The 25912-nt window shown below is 46.3% G+C and overlaps 1 protein-coding gene and 1 long non-coding RNA gene across 2 annotated transcripts in view; one reads left to right on the top strand and one right to left on the bottom strand.

Moving 5' to 3' along the window:
• LOC141113697 (uncharacterized) overlaps positions 1-11387 on the bottom strand; it is a 262349-nt gene extending 250962 nt beyond the window's left edge. The window contains exon 1 of the long non-coding RNA XR_012236804.1: positions 11192-11387. This is a non-coding gene — a long non-coding RNA (uncharacterized lncRNA). The remainder of the gene's footprint in view (positions 1-11191) is intronic.
• Positions 1-24104, top strand: part of LOC141113696 (heparan sulfate glucosamine 3-O-sulfotransferase 3A1-like) — a 131124-nt gene extending 107020 nt beyond the window's left edge. The window contains exon 2 of the mRNA XM_073606963.1: positions 23323-24104. Coding sequence (XP_073463064.1) covers positions 23323-23944 — 622 coding nt within the window. The 3' untranslated portion in view covers positions 23945-24104. The remainder of the gene's footprint in view (positions 1-23322) is intronic.
• The last annotated feature ends 1808 nt before the right edge of the window (positions 24105-25912 follow it).

Here is a 25912-nt window from a genome sequence, read left to right as displayed (position 1 = left end):
TCACAAAACTGACACACATTTGCTAGGAGTTATAAACAAAAAAAGAAGCCCTCTAAGCACGTTATTTATGATCGTGACTCAGAGAGAATTTTTGGGCTACAAAAATGACAATAATAGGAATGCAAACTCTTCTGAAAGGATCTCTCAATTAAGAAGCTATAAGTAGAAGTTGGGATTTAGGATGATACCCTTGAGAGGTATACTGGCCTCTTATTCAGACACATCATATTACCTAAAGAAGAGGTCAGTTTGCTTCAAAAGCTTGCACTACAATCTATTTTGTTAGCCAATAAATGGTATCACCCTAAATCCCAACTTCTACTTTTGTCGATGGCTAAAATGGTATGTAGCACCCTCTTCGATAGGTTGCTGGTTTGATTGCTTCTCCTGGCCGTCTGAAAGTTTCTATAACATAGGAGTGGAGCAAGTCATATGAACAGTCTGAATATTTATAGAGCCTCAGCCAGTTCCTGGGGAGGTGTGCCCAGTAGGTGGCTGAAGAGCAGTTAAATAGTCTGGGGCCTAAGGCAACCCTGTTCTTGTCCAGGAGGAGAGGTTCCCAGCGTGAAGGGCTACTGCCCTTCTGGGAAGTGCAGCTAAAGTTTTTACAGGAGCTTTTCGAGGTCCCAGATAAGCTAGAGCTGGGGGGCCTACCATTCTGAGAATAGCTGGAGCTGATCAACGGAGTCCACTGAGGATGTGGTCTGGAGAGTTCAATGGAGGAATGTCTATCAGAAATTGGAAGGAGGCACCCAAGTATTCTGAGTACAGACCTGAGTGTAGGATCCTGGTGACTATTTGCTGATACCATCCATTGTGCCTCTGTGCCAGAAGCTTGCTTGAGTTAGGATATTTCTTAAGGTGTCCCAGTGCTGCTCATTCCATGAGCAGTTACTAGAGGGACTGTACTAAGAAGCTTTGACGTAGTGAAGAGTGTCCTCTTATTCCTGTACAGTTTTGCTAGAGTATCTCACAGCTCCCTCCATCCCATCCAAGTTTATATAGCATATAACCCCTCGACTGATCATTGAGCTAGAATGAGCGAAATGTAGCTGTGTGCCTGGCTGCCTCTGCATTGACTCTGGGAAAGGACCGGAAGTTACAGTGGCCCCTTTTGTGGTAACGCTGGTACAACTCTCTACTGCCGCTACAGTGAAAAGCTAATAGTTATACATCACAAATGGTTATTTCTTCTTTAACCACTTCGGTACCACGCTATAGCCAAATGACAGCTACAGTACTATAGTTTTGGAAGGGCTTCCATAGACGTCCTCCTGGAACCCAGTCCCCTGCATGCCCCCTGTGCACCCCCTGGGCCGCGAATCAGGCACACTCTGTGACCGCTGTGTCCTTTGGACACCGCTGATCACAGATCGGGGTAAACGGTCAATCACAGCGGCCTTTTACCATGTGATCAGCTGTGTCCAATCACAGCTGATAACGTGTAAACAGACTTGCCGGTTATCGACATTCCTTTCCTCACATGTTGTGTCTGTGTGAGGAAAGGAGTGCCGATAACCGACAAGGGCTGTCAGCACACTGTTCACACCAGTGTTTCTTAACTCCAGTCCTCAAGGCGCCCCAACAGGTCATGTTTTCAGGATTTCCCTCAGATGAAAGGCCTCTGGTAATTACTAAGGCAGCGAAACTGATCAAATCATCTGTGCAAAATAACAGAGAGCCTGAAAACATGTCCTGTTGGGGCACCTGGAGGACTGGAGTTGAGAAACACTGGTTTACACTGATAATCAGGGCACTGGTGGGGATGCACTGATGCATCAGTGCAGTTTATCAGTGCCCATCAGTGCAGTTTATCACGCCCATCTGTGCTGCCTATCAGTGCAACCTTATCTGTATCGTCTCATCAGTGCCCATCAGTGCAGCCTCATTAGTGCCCATCAGTGCAGCCTCATCAGTGCCCATCATTGCCCATCAGTACAGCCTCATCAATGCAGCCTCATCAGTGCCCATCAGTGCAGCCTCATCAGTGCTCATCAGTGCAGCCTCATCAATGCTCATCAGTGCAGCCTCATCAGTGCCCATCAGTGCCCATCAGTACAGCCTCATCAATGCTCATCAGTGCAGCCTCATCAGTGCCCATCAGTGCAGCCTAATCAGTGCCCATCAGTGCAGCCTCATCAGTGCCCATCAGTGCCCATCAGTGCCCATCAGTACAGCCTCATCAATGCAGCCTCATCAGTGACCATCAGTGCAGCCTCATCAATGCCCATCAATGCAGCCTCATCAGTGCCCATCAGTGCAGCCTCACCAATGCCCATCAGTGCAGCCTCATCAGTGCCCATCAGTGCAGCCTCATCAGTGCCCATCAGTGCAGCCTCATCAGTGCCAATCAGTGCAGCCACATCAGTGAAGAAAAAAAATTATAACAGAAACTAAGAGAAACGTTTTTTCCCAACATGCTCATGCTTTTTTAGTTTGTTTAGCAAAAAAAAAAAAAAAAAGTGGTGATTAAATATCACCAAAAAAGTTCTATCTGTCTCAAAAAATGATAAAAATGTCCTATGTGTACAGTGTTGCATGACCACGTAATTGTCATTCAAAGTGTGACAGAGCTGAAAGCTGAAAATTGGTCTGGGTAGGAAGGGGGTGAATGTGCCCGGTATTGAAGTGGTTACGATAAAGGTTAAATGAGGACTTGCATAATCTCAGTCACACAAAGCCTTCTCGGGTGTAGTCACCAGCCACCAAACAAATCACAGGAAATTTATCAGCAAAGCAAAGGGCGACGGAGAGGTGGGAAACGATCAGTGATAATGATCAACACATCAGAGCATGCTTGGGCCAGTGTATGTGTGTATAGAAAGCACTAAGCAGCCTCACAGGCAGAGCCGCCGTCCCCTCAGATCGCATTAATAAATCAGGGAGGATTACAGCAGAGAAAATAGAGACAAGCTCTCTTTACAAGCCGAGGTCAGTGCTCTCAAACTGCGCCGAAAATACATTTAGTACCAGTTTGGCGGATAAAAATTATTACCGCTTAGTTGACTCGCATTTATCAAACTGAGATTTGTGAACCATCAGATCTCAAAAAACAAAGCCGGGTGAATTATCGGTATTTCATTTTTTTTTTTTTTTATTATTTTGATTTGCGACTCTGTAGGGTAAAGTATAAAAACATGACGGGCTTCATTTATTGTCGTATCTGAAGAATGATCTCTTTCACAGTCATTGTAAGATTTACATTATTATGAAACATGTATGGGGGCAAATACACAATATTACCATAAGTATTGGGACGCCTGCCTTTACACGCACATGAACTTTAATGGCATCCCAGTCTTAGTCCGTAGGGTTCAATATTGAGTTGGCTCCGCCCTTTGCAGCTATAACAGCTTCAAACTCGCTCATTTATGTCTTCTCGCCCAACATCAGTGCCTGGCCTCACAAATGTGCTTCTGGAAGAATGGTCAAACATTCCCATAGACACACTCCTAAACCTTGTGGACGGCCTTCCCAGAAGAGTTGAAGCTGTTATAGCTGCAAAGGGCGGAGCCAACTCAATATTGAACCCTACAGACTAAGACTGGGACTTATCGCTGTTCATAATTACTAGGAACAACAGATCTGTCTCTCCTCTCCTGTCAGAACGGGGATTTGTGTGTTTACACACCAGCTCCGTTGTGTGAATGGGCATACAGAGCCATGACTCAGGAGTGCGCCTGACTGGGTGCCCCCAGTGCAAGCTGCTTGCTGTAGGGGCACCCGGCAGAGGGGAGGAGCCAGGAGCGTCGCGCTGAAAAGAAGAGGATCCAGGCTGCTCTGTGCAAAACCACTACACAGCGCAGGTAAGTATAACATGTTTGTGTAGCGAGGACCCAGGCCTCCTTTAGTTTAATTAAAACCTCCAGAGCCAGGGACAGCTGACATCCTTCTATATAGTGTGGGTTACTAGGCATGGTGGGTGTAGTGCAAGATATATTCATGAGCGCCAGACACTTCTTGGATGCAAAGAGATTTATTTTCTTATGAACAGAACTGAACTGTGGGAGAGAGGGTTTAGGGCCAGGACACCCTTAGGTAGTTGCAATGTTAATTGGCAGACTCCGAGACAGCCATGCAAGGAAAGGCATCCAGCAAAACACCACATCTGCATGTGTAGGAGCACTGTCTGCTATGGCAACAGTCTTATAACAGTTCCTAACACGAGTTGTAACAAACTCCTTTACTTCTCCTGCAATCACCTCTTGTAGACTCTCAGCCCACTGAGCTCCCAGTCTCTCTCACTAGATTTGCTGATCCACTGAATCCCATGAGCTCATCCAATCTTCTTACTCAGTATTTTCCTTAAGCGTCACCCCCCCGTCCCTGGCTTGGCACTAAAGATACTCCTTAAGCTTCACCCCACTGGCTGGGTCCCTGGCCTGGCACTCAAGATACTCCTCAAGTGCCACCCCACTGACTGGGTCCCTGGCCTAGCACTCAAGATACTCCTCAAGTGCCACCCCACTGGCTGGGTCCCTGGCTTGGCACTCAAGATACTGCTCAAGTGCCACCCCACTGCCTGGGTCCCTGGCTTGGCACTCAAGATACTCCTCAAGTGCCACCCCACTGCCTGGGTCCCTGGCTTGGCACTCAAGATACTCAAGAGCCACCCCACTGGCTGGGTCCCTGGCCTAGCATTCAAGATACTCCTCAAGTGCCACCCCACTGTCTGGGTCCCTGGCTTGGCACTCAAGATACTCCTCAAGTGCCACCCCACTGCCTGGGTCCCTGGCTTGGCACTCAAGATACTCCTCAAGTGCCACCCCACTGGCTGGGTCCCTGGCTTGGCACCTGCTGAAGTTTCCCGATTCTTCACCGTCCCCGGTTGGTGAGAATACTACTCCGGTACTTGCTTCAGTTACTCACAGTGGTCTCCGGTAATAAGGCGGATGGTCCCTTAGTGGCGACAGCTTCCCCTCTACCTCCGACCATGACAGGTCCCCCAGGCTGGCAGAACCTCCACTTCTGGTTGGAATGCAAACCACAGTCCCAACCCTACGCTGCTCTCTTGCTTCTGGATAGGCCCTCAGAGAGCCTAGCAGCCAACAACACGTCCACCCAGACAGCCGTCCAGGTGGCACCGAACCCCCGATCACCTGACTCCACCCAAATATATAGGTTCTCCCAGCAGTCTAAGGGGCCCAAGAAAACCCCTGCCCATTGGCTGAGACACCCCATTCATTCATAATCTGTCCTTGCTATGCCCTTGTCTTATCTAATGTCACCAGGTACCCGGCCACCCAGCGACAGAAGAGAGAAGTGCAGCAATTCCAGACTTAAGGGGAAATCAATTGATCCCTAACAATTGGCCAAGGCAACTATACTTGGCAGGTAAATTTAGGAGCAATCCTGCCTAAACTTCAGGGTGCTACATCTGCTATTTTTTTTTTTTATTAAATATAGCTTTAATTTCGCATTAATCCCTGTGGTTGCAGATAGTGTTGCCCTTTGTAGTTCTCGGGGAAGGAGGCTGCAAAGAATCATGTGACAAGAGCCTGCAGCCTGCCTAGAAGTAACATTAAAAACTTATTGAACCTGGCTGCAACTGATATGATAAAACTGGGAATTTTGTGACTTTAGCATAGCTGCAGTGTCTCCCGCACAGGATTAGCAGTAGGTGGGGTGGTGAAGCTGGAGTTGCCCTTTAACAGAATTTAATCAGAAATATTAGCTGTATTTTTGTATGTTTAATTTATCATTATGGAGGTTCGGGGTATCTTTTGCCTCTCTCCGCAGTCATTTGCAGAAGGTTAATGGCTGGATCTGGCGCGCCGCCACAGCCGTATGCTACCCTAATCCCAACAAGTGTCACCTAGTGTAATTGACTGATCGAATCTAAGCTTTGCTAATGCTTTAAATGTCCCATCTGTTCTCAGGGTCCCGAGCACGCGGCGACACCAGCGCTATTACTGCTTCCAATTAGCTGAAGCAATTTCACAATTAGACAATTGATTTAACGATGGATTATGTCAGGCTGCTGAGGATGAGCTCTCGTGAAGGCTGGAAAAGAAGAAGAAGAAAAAAAAATAGAACTCTAAGATGGGATGTGATTTAAGGGGGATTACTGCTTAAAGGGGAACTCACAAAATGTTCTTCGGTCTAAGGAGGAAACGAAACAGGGTAAAAAAAATAACCACCAGTAAAGATTTCACATTAGTAGTTTTGCATTGCATTGTGTGCAACAGCTAGTTATGTCCTTGATACACAGAAGCAACGGGGTTGTCTAAAGCCTCGTACGCACGATCGAATTTTCCGCAGACAAAACCTCAGACTTTTGTCCGAAGGTGTGTGCCTGGATTTTGTCTTGCATACAAACGGCAAGGAATTGTCGGACGACAAACACGAATGTAGTGATGTACTACGTGGTTTTTCAGCTCTTTAGCACCACCTTTTGGGCTCCTTCTGCTAATTTCGTGTTAGTAGAAGTTTGGTGAGTGTCGATTTGCGCTTTTCATTTCGTGCTTTTTATTTCCTACTTTTCATTTTGCGCTTTTCAGTTCGTTTCTGAACGGCCGTTCGCATAGGTGTGCGCAGCCTATTGCATTAGGGTGTGCACCCCCAAGCTCAAACACATATGCCTATGAAAGTGTCATTGGAGCAATGGATGGTGTCAGTAGGGCAGTGGACAGTGTCAGTAGTTTTTATATTTATTATTTAATTGTATTATTTTTTTAATTGAATTTTTAAAAATTATTTTATTTTTTTTTACAATTTTTTAGGAGCCCCGTTAGGGGGCTTTGATGAAATAAAAGGGGTCTAAACAGGGGGAATCTGTGCCACACGGAGTGATTAGGGTGTGCCCAGGCACACCTGGCACACCCTGTGCGCACGCCTATGGCCGTTCGTCAACCAGACATGTTGCGGAATTGGAGGAGATAACATGTTATTTATTATTGACCTTGGAGTTATTGCTTTGACCCAAGTCCAGTCCAGGAACAGGAGGAGGAGGATTTCTTGGACCAAAAATTGGTTGCTTTATTAATGGTGACCAATTATGTCATATGCCTTTGCTGCGGGAGCTCCAGGAGAATAATCCGGATGATTTTCGGAATTATCTCCGGATGAACGGACCCCTGCTTTCACCAACTCTTGGCATTGTTGACCCCCCTATATTAAGAAGCAGGACACATGCATGAGGATTTTATTTTATTTTTTGGTTGAATAATGATTGGATTTGGTATATTTTCTATATTTTTGGATGCATAGAATGCACTTTTTGGTTAAGTTCTATTGGCAGATATCATGTCTAATTTTATTTGTTTTCTTTTTTTAATGCACAATAAAAAAATTGTGGAGAAGAATACTTGGCTATGTGTTTTACTTCAAATGACAATTTGGGAGTCGGCAGTTACATTTTAAAAAATACAATGTAACATTGACAAGGGATAATGGTGTTGTGGTAACTTTCACCAAAAACAAAAAACAAAAAAGCAAGCATAATAATATTGTTCTTGATATCACTAGAAAAAAAAAGCCTTTGAAAATTCGTTTTGCAGAACTCCATCAGTATCACCAGCAAAGCAGCTTCATTATTATCCCATTAAAGAAGAAGAGAATTGTGCGCTGCATTTCCAGATTTCATAATTTGCCGCGTCACGAATGTTAATTCTCCATTACGAACGCGAGTTTACAAGACCGACCGCTTCCGGCTCATCCTTGCTTCTGAGCATGCGTGTTTATATTTTGGACTTTTGTCCGACGGACTTGTGTACACACGCTCGGAAAATCCGACAACAATTGTCCGATGGAGCGTACAAACGGTCGGATTTTTCACCAACAGCCTGTCATCACACAGTTCCCATCGGAAAATCCGATCGTGTGTGTGAGGCTTTAGAGGTGCTGCTGCCTCTGCTAAGGGCCCAGCACTTTGCAATGTAAAGTTTCAGTTCTTTCTCCACAACATGATACTTGGTTCTGTACTCTCTAAAAGCGGTGGTACTTGGAGGAGCAAGATCCATAATGACATGGATGAGCGAGTTTGGGGTGGAAAATCTTGACTGGCCTGCACAGAGTCCTGACCTCAACCTGATAGAACACCTTTGGGAAGAATTAGAGTGGAAACTGCCAGCCAGGCCTTCTCCAACATCGGTGCCTGACCTCACAAATGCTCTTCTGGAAGAATGGTCAAACATTCCCATAGACACACTCCGAAACCTTGTGGACGGCCTTCCCAGAAGAGTTGAAGCTGTTATAGCTGCAAAGGGCGGAGCCAACTCAATATTGAACCCTACGGACTAAGACTGGGACGCCATTAAAGTTCATGTGCGTGTAAAGGCAGGCGTCCCAATACTTTTGACAATATAGTGTACATTAGCACGGCCAGTTATGTCTGATGCAGAGATTCACTTTAAATGCTGCAGTTGGGTGTTGACAGGCCCTTGTGTTGCCCACTCAGAGGAACATTTGTTCGGTAATGTCAGAGATCTGGCAATAGCGCCATGTAATATAATATTCTAACGAGCCATCCAGATTTACCCTCGAGGGTATGATAAAAATACCATTGTCAGGAAAGACGCCTGTCACCTTCTCTCAGTCCCCACCCCCACACATAGACACCCACTGGCGACAGTACAGCCAGCTCTGCATGCCGCCTCTTGGCACTACCCGGGTTCAATAATACAGACATCAATAATCTGGTAACGCTAACACTTATGATTTGGCAAGTCTGCAATAAGACTTTGCTAATGTGTTTTTCCTGCAGTCACCTTCCTCTCGTCGAGTCATTATTTAATATTTGTTTCATTAATTTGTTCACCTGCTGCTATGCATCACGCGGTCAAGTGGGTAACCCCCCCCCCCACACACACTCCTCCGCAGCCACCAGCTGTGGAATAATGATTTAATCCTGGTGTAGAAAGATGTCTCGTTGAGCGGAGTTGTCAAAACGATGTCAACCTTGTCCTTAATTCACACTGACTGGCAGTCAAAGGGCCAACCAATTGCTGGGGGTCAAATTGCAAACTGTTTAACAATCTGTGACTTGTACATGATAGCACGTGGCATTTGACGGTGTAATGGTTTCAAGACATGGGCTGCAACAAGTATTCAACGCTTATTTTTTTTCTGTCCAAAGCCAACACTAGTGAATGACTGTTAAGAGGGCAATTACCCCCTGGGCCAATCCAGTGGTGGCTGGTGCTCAAAATTTTTTTGGGGGGGCGCAAACCTACCGAAAAATTCTGAAAAATACTTAAAAAAAAAAAAACATCAATTGCAGCCTCACTGTGCCATCAATTGCAGCCACTGTGCCCAGCAAATGCAGCCACTGTGCCCAGCAAATGCAGCCACTGTGCCCATCATATACAGCCACTGTGCCCATCAAATGCAGCCACTGTGCCCATCAAATACAGCCACTATGCCCAGCAAATGCAGCCACTGTGCCCAGCAAATGCAGCCACTGTGCTCATCAAATGCAGCCCCTGTGCCCATCATATACAGCCACTGTGCCCATCAAATGCAGCCACTTTTCCATCAAATGCAGCCCCTGTGCCCATCATATGCAGCCACTGTGCCCACCAAAGACAGCCACTGTGGCTATCATGTGCAGCCACTGTGCCCACCAAATACAGTCACTGTGCCCATCATATGCAGCCAGTGTGCCCAGCATCTTCAGCCACTTTGCCCACCAAATACAGTCACTGTGCCCATCATATGCAGCCACTGTGCCCACCAAATACAGTCACTGTGCCCATCATATGCAGCCACTGTACCCAGCATATGCAGCCACTGAGCCCACCAAATACAGTTACTGTGCCCATCATATGCAGCCACTGTGCCCACCAAATACAGTCACTGTGCCCATCGTGTGCAGCCACTGTGCCCACCAAATACAGTCACTGTGCCCATCATATGCAGCCACTGTGCCCACCAAATACAGTCACTGTGCTCATCATATGCAGCCACTGTGCCCACCAAATACAGTCACTGTGCCCATCATATGCAGCAACTGTGCCCAGCATATACAGTCACTGTGCCCATCATATGCAGCCAGTATGCCCACCAAATACAGTCACTGTGCCCATCATATGCAGCCACTGTGCCCATCATATGCAGCCACTGTGCCTATCAAATGCAGCCACTGTGCCTATCAAATGCAGCCACTGTGCCCATCATATGCAGCCACCGTGCCCATCAAATGCAGCCACTGTGCCCATCAAATACAGCCACTTTGCCTTCATATGCAGCCATTGTGCCCACCAATTACAGCCACTGTGACCATCATGTGCAGCCGCTGTGCCCACCAAATACAGTCACTGTGCCCATCATGTGCAGCCACTGTGCCCACCAGATACAGCCACTGCGCCCACAATGCACAGGCCGCCACTGGGCCAATCCCATTTTTACAAATAGGTCAGCACTGACGAGCCAGTAGGGTCCAATTGGGCCTCCAGTGCTACAATGCTAGCTTAGAAACCAAGCAGGCAGTTATTGTTGTTAATCAATTGCCGACCAGTCACGTACCTGGTACGTCATCGGTCTTCAAGTGTTTGTACAGGGATGATGCCTGCAGACATCGCCCCGGTTCCGCTTTTTAGAGCCCGCGGTAGGCTCTCTTGAAATAGCAATCCAAAGGGCTAACTAGCCGCTCGATTGCTATTACAAGCAGCCAGGGCGGTCTTTTATATTGATTGGACCCTGGGCAAACATTTTCTTGGCCCCCCTCCATCATAACACAGGACCCCTCCCCCATACTACCCCCATCATTACACAAGACCCCCTCCCCCAAACTAATTCCATCATTACACAAGACCCCCTCCCCCATACTACCCTCATCATTACGCAGGACCCCCCCCCCAATACTACCCCCCCCCCCCCCCCCATTATTACATCTTCCTCCTCCAACTAGCCACTATTCCTTATAAGAGTGTCCCAACTTTGAAGCTGTTTAACGGGGAGGGTTGCATAGCTTTACTTGCAAATTTAGTGTTCTTTTGCTACACCAAGGTTACACTTGTTCTTTACTTGATCATCTCTCCCAGTAAATGACACAGAAAAGTTAAATAAAGTAGTTTTTACTGGCAGACTTGAAATTAGCTTTACATTATAGAATATTCTCCAAATACGACTGCAGACATTCAATTGGCTATGCGATTTGCTAAGGTAACATGGCTGTGCTGCTTGAATGAAAACACTGTCCGTAGCGGTTTATATAGGGAAAGGTGCATAGATAACTTAGTGGGACCCATACCTGAATTGGGTAATGTCCACAACAACAAAAAAAATCCATGAAACTTGGATTCCCTGAAGAATTGGCCCACGGAAGGGATGGCAAAGTAAGAATTCCATCACAGCTCTTGGTTCTCTCCGACTTATTCCCATTGGGCTCTATCGCTGGGGTTGGTCCTCTGCAGCTATATAAAGCCAGGACACATGAGGATATGACACATCTGCAGAGGAAGAAATCATACTGCAGCAAACAGCCAGAATATTTAAAGTAACACAGTACCAGAATCACAATACAATGTCAAACACAATAAAATAATAGTATACAATAGGCACCTGCCTACATCCTTGTTAGGCTGCCTCTAGTCCACCCCTCCAGCAGGTTCTTCTTAGGCTCACAATCCTGCAAGAACCTTTCAGAGTCTTCCACTTGCATCAAGTGCCTCCCCAGCAGAGTCCGTCCTTACATCAGGTGCCCCCAGCATAGTCCGTCCTTGCATCAGGTTCCCCCAGCAGTGTCCCTCCTTGCTTCAGGTGCCGCCAGCAGAGTGTCCGTCCTTGCATCAGGTGCCCCCAGCAGAGTCCGTCCTCACATCAGGTGCCCCCAGCAGAGTGCGTCCCTACATCAGGTGCCCCCAGAAGAGACCGTCCTTGCATCAGGTGCCCCCAGCAGCAGTGGCGTAGCGTGGGTTGTCAGCGCCCGGTGCAAGGCAAGAAATTTGCGCCCCCTAACCTATGGACTTTTAGCACTCCCTGAGTCCCTTCCTTTCTTACAATAGTACTTACCAGCCTAATTCCTACACTGACCACTACACTGACCTACCTATCCACTACACTGACCTACATGACTCCTAAACTGAACATTACACTTACCTACCTGTCCACTGCACTGACCTACCTATCCACTACACTGACCTACATGATTCCTAGACTGACCATTACACTTACCTACCTGTCCACTGCACTGACCTACCTGATTCCTATACTGACCAGTACATTGACCTACCTGTCCACTACAAACTGTCCACTACATTGACCACTACACTACACTGATTACCACTACACTACACTGATTACTACACTACACTATCCACTACACAGCCCACTACACTAGACTACAATACCCAGCAGAGCTGTGTCCAGAAGATGGTACCTGCAGTGCGTGAGGATGTGTGGCCGACCTAGGCCAAGCTGGGGGTCCGAGGAGTCTTCCAAACGGAGCCTTGTGAAAGGGGGGAGCCAGGACCATCAGTGTCCCCAGCCAGTGGAGCCCCGGTCCTTCCATCAGTGTCCCCGCTTGTCGGACACACGGGGCCGAGGGTTGGCGGCGGCGGCGGGTGGAGGCTGATCACTTCCTTCTGTTCAGTGGAGAACATGGAGGGGTCGCCAATCCCTGCAGCCAATAGGCTTCAGTGTACAACAGAATTTTCTATTTGTACACTGAAGAGAGGCCGCCTCTTTGCACTGGGGGAAACAACACTCGTGGCGGCGGCGGCGGCAGCCATTTTTGTGTGGCCGCTGCCGTTTTTAGCAAAAAACATTCCCGATTTTCCCGGGACAAAAGCAAAATCCCGTGAAAATAATTGGGACAAGCTTAAATCGGGACGAGGGTCCCAAAATCGGGATTGTCTCTGGAAAATCGGGACTGTTGGTAATTATGCTAATTGTGACCTCCAGATTTAGGGAGAGCTGACATCTGTCTTTGTAGAGTGGGTTACAAGGCATGGTGGATGTAATGCAAGATGGAGAGATGGGCGCCAGACACTTTCTGAATGCAAAAGAGATTTATTGTCTCTTAACAAAACTGTGGGAGAGAGGGTTAGGGCCAGGACACCCTTAAGTAGATGCAATGTTGATTGGCAGACTCCGAGACTTCTATAGGTAGACAGCTATACAGGGGAAGGCCTCCAGCCGGATACCACTTCTGTATAGGTAGGACCGCTGTCTCCCGTGGCAACAAATCTTGTAACAGTCACTAACAATAATTGTACTTAACTATTGGTAACACAGATAGTTCTCCTCGCACTCTACAGTCTCTCACTGTCGGTCTTCACTCACCAAGCTCCCAGTCTCTCACTAGACTCTCAGACCCAATCGCCACTGGATCCCCGGAGCTCCTCCACTTCCATAACTCAGTATCTTCCTCAAGCGTCACCCCCGCTTCCCCGCTAGGTCCCTGGCTTGGCACTTCTGAAGTTTTCCCACTTCTTCACCGTCCCTGGCTGGTGAGAAGTCTGCTCTGGTACTGGCTCCAGCTTGCCCACAGTGGTCTCCAGAAACAAGGTGAATGGTCGCTTAGTGGCGACAGCTTCCCCTCTACCTCCGACCACAACTGGCTCCCCATCCGGCTGAACCGTTACTCTCGGTTGGACTCCAATCCTGCAGTCCCAACCCTGCGCTGCTTCTCCTGCTTCTGGATAGGCCCTCAGACGGCCTAGCAGCCAAATGTCCCCGGGATAGGCCTCAGGCTTCTGGCCTAGCAGCCTGGGGCAACATAACACACGTCCACCCAGACAGCCGTCCAGGTGGCACAGAACCCCGATCATCTGACTCCACCCAAATAAATAGGCTCTTCCAGCAGGCCAAGGGACAAAAAGAAACCCCCGCTAATTGGCTGAGACACCCCATCTATTCATAAGCTGACCTTGCTAAGCCCTTGTCTATCTAATGTCACCAGCATAACACCACCTAGCAAAAGAAGAGAGAAGGTGCAGCAAGTCCAAAACTAGAGAGGAATCAGTGGATTTACTAACAATTAACCAGGGTAACTACCGCCTGCCAAACTAAATTTACACCAGGGTACTACATTAGGATATTGGGAGACTTAGTACTTAAAAAAAAAGCCCAGCATACTTATTTACAGAACAAAATTTACTTTACAGCATGCAAGACTGTTATATCTGTTTCTTTATCGCAGCATGACAGATTACAAAATGACTGAACAGCAGTTTCAATAGCCATTCTGAATTGTTCATTCTACCAGGGACCTAGTCTCTAGTCTTATGCCGCGTACACACGATCGGACTTCTCGTCGGAAAAAGATATGATGGCTTTTCCGACGGGATTCCGCTGAAGTTTGCCTTGAATACACACGGTCACGCAAAAGTTCGCTGAACTTACGACCGCCAAGAACGCAGTGACGTACAATACTACGACGAGCCGAGAAAATTAAGTTCAATGCTTCCGAGCATGCGTCGAATTGTTTCCGAGAGCATGCGTAGGAATTTTGCCACAGACGACCGCATTTTTGTATAGGAACTTTTCCCGACCGAAAAACTGAGAACATGCTCTCGATCTTTTGCTGGCTGGAATTCGGCCAGCAAAAGTCCGATGGAACATACACACGGTCGCATTTTCCGATGAAAAACACTCATCTTTTTTTGCAGGCTGAAATTCCGATCATGTGTACGCGGCATTAGGAGGAGAGATGCAGCACTCACAAGTTACTCACTGTGCTTAATCCATATGTTTGGTTGAGATAACGTGATTGCACAATAGTTGGTCATGCTATTATATTATATAAAGGGGCAATAATGTCACCCCACCACTACATTAGGGTTCAGGAGATCTTCATCCTTCCAGGGAAAACCAGGGTCTCACTCCCTCAAGCTTCCACTAGCTCTTTCTCAATTCTTCCCCCAACCAGGGTATATACCCCTTGCCCTTGCCCCTCTAAGGAGGGGTGGGCTCTCTCAAGGCATACCTGCCCTTAATCTATCCATTATTATATACGTATGTGTTCCAACTCAGGAGTCTCTCAAAATTATAGGGATAGGACTGCAGTACACTGGGGTGCTGTGACATGGCCACTGCAGCTTACACATATATTTGTAAATGTGTTTGTGTATGTTGTTTTTAATGTGAACTGTTAGACAGGACAATTTGGTTTGTTGCAGGCTGGCTGCTAAGTGAGCTGGGATTTTTTTTAGTTTTTTGACATGTGTCGCCCCCTCTCTATGTGCTCCTTGCTGCAAAGGCCAGTTAAAGGTTGGGGTGTTTACCATTTGTTTGTACTATATATATCCCTTGCCATCTAGGGTGATGGACAGCAGGGGCCCCTTACAACCTATGGACAGGACTACTCTATTAAGGGAACTTACATCCCATGACACCCCTATGTCATAATGCACAGCAGAAGAGATGGAATCAGATGAGTATGGACACTATGTACAGCTCTTGGCAGGTTCCTATATGCGTTTCAGCTGTCTGTTTTATGTAAAGCCTCGTATATGAGCCTTTTTCATCAGCTGTTAATATTTCAGCAGCATCCCGAGAGAGACGATTGTTTCAAGACAGATTAGTGCTATGCAGCATTAGCAAATTGGTGTAATTATCTCAGGTGCCCTGGGCCACCGTGTCAGCTCCAGTTTGGCTTCATTATGTGAAGTGCTAATTGTTTTGTAAAAACAAGAGGGGCATCTTTGGATCGCTTGTAGATTTTGGTAAAATGTTTTGTTCATCTGAGAGAGAGAGGAGAATTGGACAACTCGGAGAACAGATGTTGTTGTTGCCTCCCTGCTGCTGGGAGGTTAACAGTACTGACTGCTTCACTGTGGTGCACTTCCATCAGTGCTGATGGGTTTACTTACAGTAGGAAGTTTGTATACATGCATATAGTTCATTTATCGAAATGAATAATTCCTAGTGGGTTGTTTAAAAGAAACCCTTGGCCTTCCATGGGTGACTCCGTATGGAAAATGCTTGTTGGCCTGCTGGCATGTTTCAGTACTTCCTGCATCCCTGATCTGAAACCAACGGCAGATGTACTCAACAAAAGTCCACTGCAAGAACAAGTGTTGGACTTCCACGCTGAATGACATGGCCATGTATAAACACTTATTTTACTGTGTAGGTACAGTAGGTGCTAATAAGGGCTTTTTTTTCTCAGAGAATAGGTGCAGGAACTCAACCATGCCCACCACACACACATACCAACCAAATGGCATCAAATAGTAGCTCTTCCCTCTGCATACAACCCCCCCTTCTTTCACTGCCCTCATCTTCTCCCCCCTCCTTAAAAGCTTCACCACCTGTTATATGTCTTACCTTTGTTGCAATATTAACCTGAAACACCTATCCGGCTGAAGTACCTCCCAGCATACTATACTATACTACAGTCACATGCAAGGGAGATCATGCAGTAGAAGCATCAACAACTGGTCACCAGGGAAACAATGGAGACCACAGAGGGTGCAGCCTACCACGCTCCCTCTCCTGCCTATGACTGCACTGAACCCTGGGCACCTGTTCTGTATCTCCCTTGTCCCTATCTGGCACTCAGTGGGATCTGTGCAGGAGATCTGACCTGTCGCAGAAGCTAGACTTCAGTGTTACCAAGTGATAGTGGTGAGCAGGGAGCAGAAGACCTGAGCCAGAGGTGGTGGAACTGAGTTCCCCCTAGTTTCTGCTGAAAAAAAGCCCTGGTGCTAATAGTATTAAAGTCTGTACTGTAATTGCGAGGTGTTGCTGGTATTGTTGGGGTGTAACTTTGATGTGGTGTGTCTACCGTTTGGCCTGTTAAGGTTCCTGTAGGTGGGTCTCTAGGGCTCTCTTTTTGGGAGATTGGCCATGGGAAAGAGAAGGACCATACACAGAGAGAGATGTAACACTTTAGAAAGTGGATCAACACTTGGTAGGACCCTGAAGTGAGACTGTTAGGGCTTGTTTACACTTACTTCAACTTTAACACACATTAAAGCACCTACCGCTTCAACATGTTTTCTTTTATGTGTTTTTGATGCTTGGTGATGCTTTTTTGAAGCTTTAATGAAACTTGGCAAATGCCCTCTGGGTGTTGATTTTCTATTTGTTTTAAAGGGGACTAGTAGAACCCCAGCTCATTCGTACCCCCCTACCTCCCAACTTTTTGAAATGGGAATGAGGGACACCTATTAGCAAAACAATGTAGGCATAGGACACACACCCCTGTCACGACCCCTTAAAGGAGAATTATACAAAAAAAATTATTAGTTGACCCCACAAGTGCTTTTTTTTACCACTACTTTTCCTTTATATTGGCTTTTGAAATTTACAAATGTAGCCGTTTACAAATCAGGTGAAAGATTAAGCGCCGGTTCACGTTAGAAGCGGCACGACTTGCAGGTCGCCTCACCGAGGCGACCTGCACACGACTGCCGCGGCGACTTGCAAGACGACTTCTGTATAGAAGTCTATGCAAGTCGCCCCCAAAGTAGCACAGGAACCTTTCTTCTAAGTCGGAGCGACTTGCGTCGCACCGATTAGAACGGTTCCATTGTACAGAACGGGAGGCGACTTGTCAGGCGGCTAGGTCGCCTGACAAGTCGCCATCGTGTGAACCGGCCCTTAGCACTGGAAAACACTTTTTGAGAGATAAATAGTGCATTTTATATACAAACATATAAATCAGATCAAAATGAGGGACAAATGAGGAGGAAAGAGGGACAGAGGGACATTACTCCAAATCAGGGATAGTCTCACGAAATCAGGGTCAGTTGAGAGCTATGAGTACCCCTGTTCATCAGAACTCCAGCTCATTAGGATCCTCATTCAGCAGATCCCCAGCTTATTAGTACCCTTTAGGAACTGCAGTCTGCTCACATAATTTGTAATAAAAACATCTTTGCCATTCTGAAGTTTCCCTCCAACCACTTTGCATATTATTTTATATATACTGGGATTCTGTACTTGCCAAATATGCTGCAGAAATCTCCCTCCACTGAGTCTGGCTGAATCCATTTTTAACTGTGGGCAGCTGAAGCTGCTGCCTGTTCACTTCCTGGATTTACACAGACACACACCTCCAGCTCTGCAGCTCTCATTAGCCCTCTTATGACTCATCCCCCCCTCCCTTCCTGACAAACTCTCACAAGAATGAGAGAGAGAGAGCTGTGTATGATGTCATAAGCCTACACTTTTTACCAGACAAGAAACAGGAAGTGGGCTGTATAAGGAATTTACTGGCAGAAAAAAAAAAATGTTTTACTATCCAAAGTTAAAACAAGGGCAGAAGATTTATTAGATGGAAAGTTGGAAAACGACTGAAGTTCTGCTCTCAGAAGATTCCCTGCTCAGTAGTACCCCCAGCTCTGCTGATGCCTCATTCAGTAGTACCCCCAGCTTTGCTGATCCTCCACATAGTAGAAACCCCCAACTCTGCTGGTCCCCATGCTCAGTGGTAACTCCCAACTCTGCTGGTCCCCCCGCTCAGTGGTAACTCCCAACTCTGCTGGTCCCCCGCTCAGTGGTAATCCCCAGCTCTGCTGATCATCTGGTTTTCTGATCCTCCTCTCTCTCTGGTCCCCGCTCACCTCCTGCTATGTTGCTCCCACGCAGCAAACTACATGTGACATCCACATCTCCAGCCCCGTTCACCTTACACTTTAACGGTAGCTAAAGCGAAAGCCAAAGCAAAGCTAAAGCCGAATAAAAGCCTCTCAGAAACTTCAGGTACAAGCTTTGTCATAGACTTCTATGGAGGCTTTGGAGATGCTTTGAAGCACCAAGAAAGCAACATGGGGTATAATTTTTGAAGTGAAGCAAAGCAAACACAACGTGCAAGTTAAGCTTTCTATTTAGTGACGAGTGCCTTAATTGGCATTCAGCCTGCTCTAAAAAGCATGTCCAATTTTAAAGCAGGTGTAAACAAGCCCGTAGCGAGCTATTCTTCCTTTCGTGGGAACTGAGTTCCACTTGTTTTTTTACAAAAAGTGTAGCTGCTGACTTTCACTCACCTGTCCCACGGTCCGCTCCTCTCCCCCTCCTCTCTGTGGCGCCATCATTGCAACTGTGGACAGCTTGCGGCTTCACAGCCGGGCATGCAATGCGCGTGCGCGTGCGCGAGTCGTGCTGCGCTCTGCTAGTGGCCAGGCAATCTTCTGGGACCTGTGACGTGTCCCAGAAGATTGCAAAGAGGGAGGGGCTGCCTAAGGGGAGGGGAGGAGTCGCCAAGGCGGCTAAGAGACAAAAGCAGCAGGAAGTGGGACAGGAAGTCCCTCTCAAAACAAGGTACCCACTCCCCCCCCCCCCCCCAAAAAAAAAAATGAGATGCCAAATGTTGGGGGCAAGGGGTGCTTAAAGCGGAAGTTCCACTTTTGGGTGGAAATCCGATTTACGTCAAAGGTGTGAACACCACAGCATAGCACTAAAAACTTGCCATATGTTAAAGGGGAACGCTATGTATCTGAAGCTTGTTGCACTACCATGTGATTGTTGATTGGAACCATATGGAGGAACTTGTATTGCCATTATATGATATTAGGTGTGCATTTAGCTGTTTGTCTGCAATTCTGTTTAATCAAGAGGCAAAAAGGAAATATACTGTGCATGAATACACACACACATCTCTGTGCGCTTGTTCATGTACTTTATACAGATCCTTTTCATAGTAAGCTGAAGGAACCGTAGCATGCTCTGCAAACTTTACAACGCCGTGGCTCTCTTGGGGCTAAGTGGCAGCGGATAGGTGATCACGTGACCCATTTCCCTTATTTCTCTTCATCTTCCCGCTGCTGATAGATTGGCAGTTGATAGTCGGAGTATACCTGGATGGCAGAGGACTGCGGTTTATTTTCCTCATAATGTCTTCCCTTTAGTGACACACTAAAAATAGACCCTTCAATGCGATATGATAGATTGCTGTCTATTTCAGCAGCGCTGTGTGTAAAATTGGTGGTGAATAGCTTTGTGCACAGTATTAATGGAAGGTAGCAACATTACAGATCTGTTATTGTACTTGTATTACTACACTTAATGGTTACCTCTGTGTAATGCATGAAAATTGTAGTAAAATGTTCAGCAACCTTTAACTTTGTCAGCTCCTATAGGCAGGTACCATGGAAACTGCTACTATACATACCTGTATATATAAGTATATACTTTATGAGTGCAGTGAATTACGGAGTGATACCAGGTTCCAATGACTATACGGTGAATGGGATTGCATACAGAGGCTGTTGGGTGTGTAATGGTTTCCATTAAATTTTAGCTCTCCTCTTTTTTTGTTTTAAGGATAAAAGGAACTAGTACACATTTTAGGTTGGTAATATTATAATGCTTACTAAGGGCTCGTTCACATGGGCAGTAAAAAGTCAATGTAAAGGCTCAATTATTATTTTTTGTTAAAATAACAAACATATTTTACTTACCTGCTCTGTGCAATGGTGTTGAGCAGCCCCGATCCTTCTCTTCTTGGCTCCCGCACTGGCATTCCCGGCTCCTCCTCCCCACTGAGTGCTTCTATAGCAAGTTGCTTGCTGAGGAGGCACTTGTGCATGCTCACTCCCGAGCCGGCTCTGCGTGTTTATAAGACACACAGACCATGGCTCGGCCCCCGCCCCTCACCCCCTCCACATGGGCTGTGATTGACGGCAGTGGAAGTCAATGGGCACTACTGTGTAGTACTAAAATAGTATTCATTTAGTCGACGAAATTAACACTGGCGGTCACATGACCCCTATGCACGCCTTCACCCCCAGGCATCTAGAGGTTCTAAAAGGGCCAGGAGGAGGTGGTTGCGGGAAGGGGTTTAAAAAAATACAACAAAATATTCCTAAACTCTGGGCTTAGAGAACAGGTACTCATTTCCTTCCCCCGCGGAGCCCTGGTCTCCACCCCTTCCCCACCTCTCAGCACCCTCTTCTATTTTTAGCATACGTAACCAGGTTTACATCATGTGTGCTATATAAGTCATTTTTGCAAAATTTTAATAATAAAAAGCAATGCAGTATAATGAACAAAACATAAAGCATATACTGAAGTTTCTAAAATGCTCTATTGCAGCCATTAGGTGTATTTTCACTGACTTAGACTGACTTTTATTTTATTTTGTTCTGCTGATTGTTTAAAACTGTAATATTACATTTGTCGTCATGCACTGTTCAACATTATACAGCTGGAACCTTTACAAACTTAGCAGAGAATAAAGAGCCATTAAATCTGAATAGTATTACTGCATATGCCAAGATAGATCTCATAGCAACAGCAGAAATTTAGAATAAATTAGGTCTTATGCATATTCTAGTTTAGCTTAGGGGTGGATAGACTACATTTAAATACCTTTTTTTTCTAGTCTCATGCAGTTACCATAGAAAGGCAAGTGTAAAAAGCTGGCCACAAACTTGTTTCTTGTTGATTTCTCCATCTATACTAAACAGCAGGATGAATCCCTCTGCTGAGCCATTGTATTCTGACAGGTGTTAGCCATCAGAAAACTCGAACAGCAGCTGCATATGATTTGACACAGCCCTGGCTTGGCCAAAAAACATTTCAGCAAGCCACCTATTGAGCGAATTTCTGCTGGTTCATCGGAACCTGTAAGTGCCGCTGTAGACACAGAAGCTGGCAGTGGAAGTCTTCCTCTACTCACTTCCTCCGTGGCTCTTGCAGATGACATCATCTACATGGTTGCCGACATTTTGAAATCATTTAGAGGGACACTTTAACCACTTCAATTCCCGGCCACTTTCACCCCCTTCCTGCCCAGTCTAATTTTCAGCCTTCAGCGATGTCGCATTTTGAATGACAATTGCGCGGTCATGCAACACTGTATCCAAACAAATTTTTTTCCCCACAAATAGAACTTTCTTTTGGTGGTATTTGATCACCTCTGGAGTTTTTATTTTTTGCACTACAAAATAAAAAAAGACTGAAACTTTTGAAAAAAATATGTTTTCTTTTGTTTCTGTTACAAAACTTTGTAAATAAGTAAGTTTTCACCTTCACTGACGGGCACTGATGAGGCTGCACCGGTGGGCACTGATGAGCATGCACTGATGGGCACTGATGAGGCGATACAGATGAGGTTGCACTGATAGGCAGCACAGATGGGCGTGATAAACTGCACTGATGGGCGTGATAAACTGCACTGATGGGCGTGATAAACTGCACCGATGCATCAGTGCAGCCCCACCAGGGCCCTGATTATCAGTGTAAACCAGTGTTTCTCAACTCCAGTACTCCAGTCCTCAAGGAGCCCCAACAGGCACTCATTTGCAGCACTGCGGGGCACTGATAGGCAGCACTGATGGGTGGCACTGACATTGCGGCACTGATGGGCACTCATAGGTGGCACTGGTGGGCACTTATAAGCAGCACTGATGGGTACCGATAGGTGGCACTGATGGGCAGCACTGATAGATGGTACTGATAGGCAGCACTGATCAGGAGGCACTGTCAGGCAGCACTGATGGGCACAGATTGCCATCCCTGGTGGGCTCACCTGGTGGTCTCTAGTGGCATCCCTGGTGGTCTCCAGTAGACATCGATGAGTCTGCACTGATAATCAATGCACTGATTATCAGCGTATGACCCCCCCCCCCCCTTGACAGGAGAGCAGCCAATCGGCTCTCCTCTACTCGTGTCTGTCAGTGCACATAGAGGAAAAGCCGCACTTCCTGGTTACCATGTGATCAGCTGTGACTGGACACAGCTGATCACATGGTAAAGAGCCTATATCAAAGGCTCTTTACCAAGATGGGAGATGCGGTGTGTCTGACTGACACACCACACCACCGATCGCAGAGCTGCGCGCCACCGCGGGTGCGTGCTAGCGGCTTATCCTGCTGGACGTCATATGAGGTCCAGTCAAGATAATACAACCACTTTCCGGCTGTCATTCTGCTATATGGCAGGTGGGAAATGGTTAAGGGTTACTTCAAACCAGGTGCGTTGGGCTGCATTGGTCAACATAGAAAGGGGGAACCCCCACTATGCCAACATCCATTTAATAAATATAAAGATTGAGACTACATCTCAAAGAAATATCGGACTTTGTAGGCACACCATGAGGCAAGATGTATATAAAAAAGTTAAATGCTTTATTACAAAATAGTTTAAAAAAAAACATATGGACATTAGACAACACCCTACTGTATAGCAAGTTCAACAGATACCCAATACAGCAGACATAAAGGCTCCTCTCGTATATAAATGAACACTTGTATGTGTATAGATGATTGAATCTGTAAGAAAATTATATGATCCAACAACGCCACGATAAAAATCGCAGATTTGCCTTTAGTAAATCAACCCCACTGTCTCACAGAAAACTAGATTTACTGGGTTTTTTCCTAGGTAGATGTGATAATGCAAACAACTTAAACATTTTATCATGACATGTTGTTAAAGCTTATAGTTTTTTTTTTTTTTACTAATCTGTTTTTCTCTTTTTATTGGTAGGGACTTGATGCCGCGGACTCTCGATGGCCAGATTACCATGGAAAAAACTCCCAGTTATTTCGTGACCAAGGAGGCCCCAGCCCGTATTTCGGCCATGTCGAAGGACGCCAAGCTTATCGTGGTGGTGAGAGACCCCGTGACTCGAGTCATATCGGATTACACCCAGACCTTATCCAAGAGGCCCGACATCCCTACTTTCGAGAGCCTGACGTTTAAAAACAGGACTACGGGACTTATCGATATCTCATGGAGTGCCATCCAGATTGGCATCTATGCCAAGCACTTGGAGAACTGGCTCCAGTATTTCCCCATGAGGCAGATCCTGTTTGTGAGCGGGGAGAGGCTGATCACCGATCCCGCTGGAGAACTGGGGCGCGTTCAGGATTTTCTGGTGCTCAAGAGGATCATTACAGACAAACATTTTTATTTCAATAAGACTAAAGGTTTTCCTTGCTTGAAGAAGGCAGAAGGGAGCAGCAAACCCCACTGTTTGGGGAAAACCAAGGGCAGGACTCACCCCAACATTGACCCCGAGGTGGTCCAGAGACTACGGGAATTCTACAGGCCATTCAATATGAAGTTCTACCAAATGACTGGGCACGACTTTGGCTGGGATTCATAAATAAAACAGATATAATATATTAAACTTCTATATTTTTTTTACACTTTAAAATAAATCTTTTAGGTTGTGTCCTCACAATAAGAGATGTATAACAATCACATTATAATAAATAACTTCTCCTTTTCATAACCAAAATAAAATATTTACTTTTTTTATTCAATCTGGATTATGGCATGCTGGCAGAAAATCTATATTTTATAACATAACCTAGTAGTGTGTTGTGTCTACATCATTTTATCCAAAGTGGCTTATTTTTCCCCAATATTACAGTACATTCATCTAGACCAGGGGGTCTCCAAACTTTCTAAACACGGAGCCAGTTTACTGTCCTTCAGACTTTAGGGGGGCCGGACTGTGGCCATTGGGAGTAGAAAATGTCCCGATGTCAGTGGGAGTAAACCATGCCGTTGTTGGTGTCAGTAGGAAGTATAGTGTACTATTGTTGTCATTGAGGGGAATAGTGCCCCATCATTGGTGTCAGTGGGAGTAATAGTGCCCCATCATTGGTGTCAGTGGGAGGAATAGTGCCCCATCATTGGTGTAAGTGGGAGGACTAGTGCCCCATCATTGGTGTCAGTGGGAGGAATAGTGCCCCATCATTGGTGTCAGTGGGAGGAATAGTGCCCCATCATTGGTGTCAGTGGAAGGAATAGTACCCCATCATTGGTGTCAGTGGAAGGCATAGTGCCCCATCATTGGTGTCATTGGGAGGAATTGTGCCCCATCATTGGTGTCAGTGGAAGGAATAGTGCTCCATTATTGGTGTCATTGGAAGGAATGGTACCCCATCATTGGTGTCAGTGGGAGGAATAGTGCCCCATCATTGGTGTCAGTGGGAGAAATAGTGCCCCATCATTGGTGTCAGTGGGAGGAATAATGTACTATAGTTGTGATTGAGAGAAATAGTGCAATCATTGGTGTCAGTGGAAGGAATTGTGCCCCATCATTGGTGTCAGTGGGAGGAATAGTGCCACATCATTGGTGTCAGTGGGAGGAATAGTGCCCCATCATTGGTGTCAGTGGAAGGAATAGTACCCCATCACTGGTGTCAGTGGAAGGAATAGTGCCCCATCATTGGTGTCATTGGGAGGAATTGTGCCCCATCATTGGTGTCAGTGGAAGGAATAGTGCCCCATCATTGGTGTCATTGGAAGGAATGGTACCCCATCATTGGTGTCAGTGGGGTAAATAGTGCCCCATTATTGGTGTCAGTGGGAGGAATAGTGCCCCATCATTGGTGTCAGTGGGAGGAATAGTGCCCCATCATTGGTGTCATTGGAAGGAATAGTGCCCCATCATTGGTGTCAGTAAAAGGAATAGTACCCCATCATTGGTGTCAGTGGGGTGAATAGTGCCCCATTATTGGTGTCAGTGGGAGGAATAGTGCCCCATCATTGGTGTCAGTGGGAGGAATAGTGCCCCATCATTGGTGTCATTGGAAGGAATAGTGCCCCATCATTGGTGTCAGTGAAAGGAATAGTACCCCATCATTGGTGTCAGTGGGGTGAATAGTGCCCCATTATTGGTGTCAGTGGGAGGAATAGTGCCCCAAGGGCTGGATAAAGGCAAGTAAAAGGCTACATTCGGCCCCCGGAGATCACTGATCTATAGATAAGAAAATCGCTTGTTTCAGAATAATGCTACTTTTTTTTTGGGATGCAAAATTTTGCCAAAATAACAAATAAATGATGAGCCCAGGCTTCTACAGAGGAGGGAAATTCTGTTGTGGTCATCTCAATTCCACCTAAGGTCAAATGAGAGACGGCTCTCATCTTGCAGGTTCACAAATTTGCTGCATTTGTTATTTTTTTCTGCCATGTCTAAGGCGTGGCTCACACTAGTGCGAAGCCAGACATCACCACAGTGCTGTGCACATCACATGCAATGTCTGCGCGATGCGAATTCAGCCATATAAACTGTATGGCTGAAATCGCATCGCATTCGCAACCAGAATGGGGCAGGACCCTT

The sequence above is a fragment of the Aquarana catesbeiana genome, linkage group LG12 (genome assembly GCF_042186555.1).
Source record: "Aquarana catesbeiana isolate 2022-GZ linkage group LG12, ASM4218655v1, whole genome shotgun sequence".
NCBI classification, from domain to species: Eukaryota; Metazoa; Chordata; class Amphibia; order Anura; family Ranidae; genus Aquarana; species Aquarana catesbeiana.
This window is presented reverse-complemented; position numbering and strand designations above follow the sequence as displayed.